The 5,340-nt window shown below is 38.3% G+C and overlaps 2 protein-coding genes across 3 annotated transcripts in view; both read left to right on the top strand.

Moving 5' to 3' along the window:
- Window positions 1-4,206, top strand: LOC17895192 (camelliol C synthase). The gene is made up of 17 exons (XM_023787751.1): window positions 1-103; window positions 253-438; window positions 617-706; window positions 815-1,012; window positions 1,096-1,180; window positions 1,330-1,496; window positions 1,574-1,765; window positions 1,856-1,969; window positions 2,052-2,171; window positions 2,257-2,379; window positions 2,460-2,558; window positions 2,644-2,700; window positions 2,794-2,984; window positions 3,067-3,244; window positions 3,331-3,411; window positions 3,516-3,599; window positions 3,860-4,206. Exons 1-17 carry the CDS (start codon window positions 41-43, stop codon window positions 3,998-4,000), a joined length of 2,169 nt encoding a protein of 722 aa, XP_023643519.1. The 5' UTR covers window positions 1-40; the 3' UTR covers window positions 4,001-4,206.
- A 791-nt stretch (window positions 4,207-4,997) lies between these two features.
- Window positions 4,998-5,340, top strand: part of LOC17895449 (U-box domain-containing protein 52) — a 3,094-nt gene continuing 2,751 nt past the window's right edge. For both annotated transcript variants that reach the window (XM_023788201.1, XM_006303038.2), the window contains exon 1: window positions 4,998-5,264. In XM_023788201.1, the coding sequence (XP_023643969.1) occupies window positions 4,998-5,264 (267 nt within the window). The remainder of the gene's footprint in view (window positions 5,265-5,340) is intronic.

Raw genomic sequence — 5,340 nt, 5'->3', positions numbered from 1 at the left:
AAAAAAAGCCTCTCGATTCTTGTAACACCGGGAATTAATAATGGGGTTTTTTTACGACTGGGTTCGCTGGAGTGAAACAAGAACCCTTGTATTTCAAACGACGGTGATTTAACTAATATATAGGAATTTGCGGAACAGAGTAATCGATGGCAATGTGCTTATAATATAAACTGGAATTTGTTTCATTATAGGATTCAGACCATCTGTATTGATACCGTGGGGTGTTTTGTTAATCTTGTCCTATGATTGCAGTTTCTGAAGGACAAGAGTTTCGAGCAAACTATACCTCCAGTGAAGGTTGAAGATGCCAATAAGATCACGAGCGAAATAGCTACAGATGCATTAAGGAGAGGTGTCAATTTCTTATCGGCCTTGCAGGCAAGTGATGGACACTGGCCTGCTGAAAATGCTGGTCCTTTGTTCTTCCTTCCTCCACTGGTATGTCTCTAGCTGCTCTGTTACTTCTTATTACTCTACATATGTAAGAAATAGTCTTACGAATGCTGCTACCAGAATAATTCTTTTGGTCAAAAACGAGACTCTATCCAAGTTAGGTTATGTTCGTTTAGCAGCAAGTGGAGAGAGGATGATATTTCTTCTGTTTGTATGGATACAGGTATTCTGCCTATTCGTCACTGGACATCTCCATGAGATACTCACTAAAGAGCATCGTCGAGAGATTCTCAGATATATCTACTGTCACCAGGTATATATATATTAGGTAGATCTGCAAAACGTACCACTTATGCTACTTTGTAAACAACTCTTTTTTTCAATCACTTTTACCGTTGAGATATGTTTTTTATTTTGGCAGAACGAAGATGGTGGGTGGGGATTACACATAGAAGGCCACAGCACGATGTTCTGCACCACACTTAACTACATATGTATGCGCATACTTGGAGAAGGTCCTAACGGAGGACCAGGAAACGCGTGCACACTTGCCAGGAAATGGATTCTTGGCCACGGTGGTGCAACATACATACCCTCTTGGGGTAAAACCTGGCTTTCGGTAAATACCCGCATGTGTTTTTACTCTGTTTGACAAAAAAAAAAGCTGCATAAGTTTGTTTAATTTTCGTTGAATGTTTGTAGATACTCGGTGTCTTTGATTGGTCAGGAAGCAACCCCATGCCTCCAGAGTTTTGGATCCTACCTTCATTTCTTCCTATACATCCAGGTTTGTTTCTTAACATCTTGAATCCCTTCAGCTTTTCCTCAATCAAATATGTAGTGACAAGGTTGTCATAATCAATCAAAACTTGAGCTCTTGAAATTGCGTTGTCACTTGTGAACTTTAGTCTGACACCATTTAACGAAAATCTGCAGCGAAAATGTGGTGTTACTGCCGGTTGGTTTACATGCCAATGTCTTATCTTTACGGGAAGAGATTTGTTGGTCCAATAACTCCTCTTATTCTGCAACTACGCGAAGAAATTTACTTGCAGCCTTATGCGAAAATCAACTGGAATAGAGCACGCCATCTATGTGCAAAGGTAAGATCAATCATGTTTCCTTCTTTAACTCGAATTTTCAGGAATTTCTCAGAAAAACGTTCCACTTTCTACCTCAGGAAGATGCATACTGTCCTCATCCACAAATTCAAGATGTTATATGGGACTGCCTTTACATCTTCACTGAGCCGTTTCTTACATGTTGGCCATTTAACAAGCTTCTTAGGGAAAAAGCTCTTGGAGTGGCAATGAAACACATACATTATGAAGATGAAAATAGCCGCTATATTACTATTGGATGTGTTGAAAAGGTAAAATGAATACAGCCCTTGTGTGGAAAACGCTGGAGTGCTCAAAATTTATCTTCGAATTAACTAAAAACTTCAGATTTCTGTTTGAAGGCATTATGCATGCTTTCGTGTTGGGTTGAAGACCCTAATGGAATTCATTTCAAGAAGCATCTTTTAAGGATTTCTGATTACTTGTGGGTTGCAGAAGACGGGATGAAAATGCAGGTGTCAATGAAGGAATCTTTTTGTTATGTCACTTAATGTAAAACTCGTTTGGCATATAAAACTTGAGTCACGTATTTTGCAGAGCTTTGGAAGTCAATTATGGGATTCAGGGTTTGCCCTCCAAGCGTTAGTTGCAAGTAATCTCGCGAACGAGATCCCAGATGTACTCCGGAGAGGATATGACTTTTTCAAACATTCTCAGGTTTGATATCCTCTGCAGCATGATTTTGTGATTTTTAATTATCAGAAGAAGTGAAAGATGTCTTACGGAGCTGAGAATTCTTAAGGTTAGAGAGAACCCTTCGGGTGACTTTACGAACATGTACCGTCACATCTCCAAAGGGTCGTGGACTTTCTCTGACCGAGATCATGGATGGCAAGCTTCCGACTGCACAGCCGAAGGGCTCAAGGTGACTAGTCAGAATTTGATTACGAGAATGAGTTGGTCAGCTTTCCACCTAACCAGTACACTTGTCTTGGTTTGTTGTAGTGTTGCCTGTTGCTTTCGATGATGCCATCTGACATTGTTGGCCCCAAAATGGATCCCGAACAGTTATATGATTCTGTTACTATCTTACTGTCTCTACAGGTGAGCTTTTATACCATATATAGAACACACTTACTCAAAAAAAATTAGTGATAAGAAACTATTCTGTTCTTTGCTCTGGCTGCAGAGTAAAAATGGAGGTGTAACTGCTTGGGAGCCTGCCCGTGGACAAGAATGGTTGGAAGTAAGAACGAAATCACATCAAGATTTTGTATCACAACGTTTATGAATCCCAGGAGATAAATTCTCAGAAACATACCTCTTTCTCGTGTTTCAGTTGCTGAATCCTACTGAAGTTTTTGCTGACATTGTGATTGAGCACGAGTACAATGAATGTACTTCATCAGCAATTCAAGCTTTGATTCTGTTCAAGCAACTATATCCATACCATAGGACAGAAGAGATAAACACTTCAATCAAGAAAGCCGTGCAATACATAGAGAGCATACAAATGCTTGATGGTTCATGGTATTATTATAAATTACCTTTTATACACGGTGAAATTGTTCTCAAAAGATTTTGGTTTTACCAACAGATCTTGGATTAATAGGTACGGAAGCTGGGGAGTTTGCTTCACGTACAGTACATGGTTTGGTCTGGGAGGTCTTGCAGCTGCTGGAAAGACGTACAACAACTGTTTGGCTATGCGTAAAGGCGTTCATTTCCTTCTCACAACTCAAAAAGATAATGGAGGTTGGGGTGAAAGCTACTTGTCATGTCCTAAAAAGGTATAATCACCTTAAAATCTTTGCAGTGTAAGCGTCTTTTTCCCACTTCACTGATTCAAGAAATATATATTTGGTTTGGTGTGCAGAGATACATCCCAAGTGAAGGGGAGAGATCAAATTTGGTGCAAACCTCTTGGGCAATGATGGGTCTACTTCATGCTGGACAGGTTCAGATCGCAATATGCTGACAATTTTTACTTCCTCTCCATAGGAAAGATCATAGTCATCTCTATGAAAGTCATTAATTGTTTCTTCTAATCTCACACTACAGGCTGAGCGAGATCCAGCTCCTCTTCACCGTGCTGCGAAGCTCTTAATCAACTCCCAACTGGAGAATGGCGATTTTCCTCAGCAGGTACTTTTGGAAACATGAAACAAAGCTAACACAAAAAGCTGCTAATTAGTTTTAAAACCTTAGTGATGTCCTCACAAGATTTATGGAGAAGCTGATGAACTATAACCCTTCAGACTCAAAATTTAACTGGTCTATCTGCTGCCTAAGATTTTCTTCTGTTCTTAGACAAACATACCTATATTGCTAATGTGAAAGACGCTTTCTTGAATTGGTGCTAATTGATTTCATAAACTGAAGAGTCGAATTGTATTGTTTTATAGGAGATAACTGGAGCTTTCATGAAGAACTGCTTGTTACACTACGCAGCATACAGAAACATCTTCCCCGTTTGGGCACTCGCAGAGTATAGGAGACGAGTTCCATTGGCATATGAAAAACCTTCAACAGAGAGAAGAAGTTAGATACATCATAACGTCTCAAAACTCACAGGTCATTGACCATATATGATTTAGGATCATAAAGTCATGACCTCTCTTTTGCAATAAGCTATTATTTATATATATGAAGGTGGTTGAGTAATCTACTGAATAAGCAAACGAATGATCGTGTTTATTCATAAATACACATTTATATTATATGTTCATATGTATTATATCTATGTATTGTACCATGATTACTATGTGTATGTTCTCAAGTTATATACTAGTAATGTAATATATTTATATGTATGTAGTTATGCACGTATCCAGGATCAACCAAAATCTTTTCCGCCAACAGCTAATCTCTTTTTTTTTTTTTTTTGTCTCTTAAATCTCTCTTATCCCAGAAGTAAGTAACCTGTTCTTGTCGGTGTTTATTATCACATATTTACCAAAACTCGACCTACTTTGTCTTAAATTAATTTACTTACCACCTGTATATAAGGTTGTTTGAACATACGTCAATCCAGATTTTGTTTTTGGTATAGTCAAAGTATCAACATTTACATTTTGAAAGTTCTGGAAAGCTTTTGCCCTTTTTGTCTACCGTAGATTGGAAGGCAAGTTTCAAATAGTGATTAAGAAGGAGATATGCGATCGTTTAAGTTTAGACCATTGTTACACTTTTTTCTTCTTTCAATATTCAACATGTTGAACAAAAGCCGTCAAAACCACACAAATGCATGTGTTATTATTTCTTGTCCTTTTTTTTGTTCTAATTTCTTTTTGTGTTATAGAATCTGAAATTAGATTATCAGCCAAAAATAAAAACCCCTAAAATAGCAACCATCAGAAAATGAGGCAATGCTCTAACCCAACATTATCTTACGTCTAACTTCATTTGTTTTCTCCATAACGAATCTTTGATCAACCAAACTCTTTCCTCTTTTTTTTTTCCCTGTGAAATCAAAGTGTGGTTTTACTTTTGTATCATAAAGACTCAAGAGGGAAGGATTAACATAGAAGAAAAAGAGAGAAAATGTGGTTACCAAAAGCAAACGGGGCAAAGAAAGAAATAGGAAGTGGTTCAGTGGCAGTTGCAATAGACAAAGACAAAGGAAGCCAACATGCTCTGAAATGGACAATCGACAATCTAGCTTCTCGTGGCCAAACCATATCTCTTATTCATGTCCTCTCCAAATCCCATTCAGATCTTGAAGAAGGAACACCACAGCAGAAACAGCAATTGGAGAAGACAGCCAAAGACCTATTCGTATCCTTCCACTGCTATTGCTCCCGTAAAGAGGTATTATTATTATTGTTCAGCTGGATAAAATAAACCCCCCCCCCCCCTTGTCAAAGGTCCCTACCTACTACTACGT

Source organism: Capsella rubella, unplaced genomic scaffold (assembly GCF_000375325.1).
Source record: "Capsella rubella cultivar Monte Gargano unplaced genomic scaffold, Caprub1_0 scaffold_2, whole genome shotgun sequence".
Taxonomy (NCBI): Eukaryota; Viridiplantae; Streptophyta; class Magnoliopsida; order Brassicales; family Brassicaceae; genus Capsella; species Capsella rubella.
Note: the sequence above shows the minus strand (reverse complement) of the source record. Positions and strands in the feature narration are given on the sequence as shown.

What these genes read in the sequence shown, in the direction of transcription:
- LOC17895192 (XM_023787751.1), top strand. Translation starts at nt 41, where the DNA reads ATGGGGTTTTTTTACGACTGGGTTCGCTGGAGTGAAACAAGAACCCTT. An exon ending in GATATATCTACTGTCACCAG is followed by an intron (nt 707 to 814) that starts GTATATATATAT and finishes TTATTTTGGCAG; the next exon opens with AACGAAGATGGTGGGTGGGG. An exon ending in GTCTACTTCATGCTGGACAG is followed by an intron (nt 3,412 to 3,515) that starts GTTCAGATCGCA and finishes CTCACACTACAG; the next exon opens with GCTGAGCGAGATCCAGCTCC.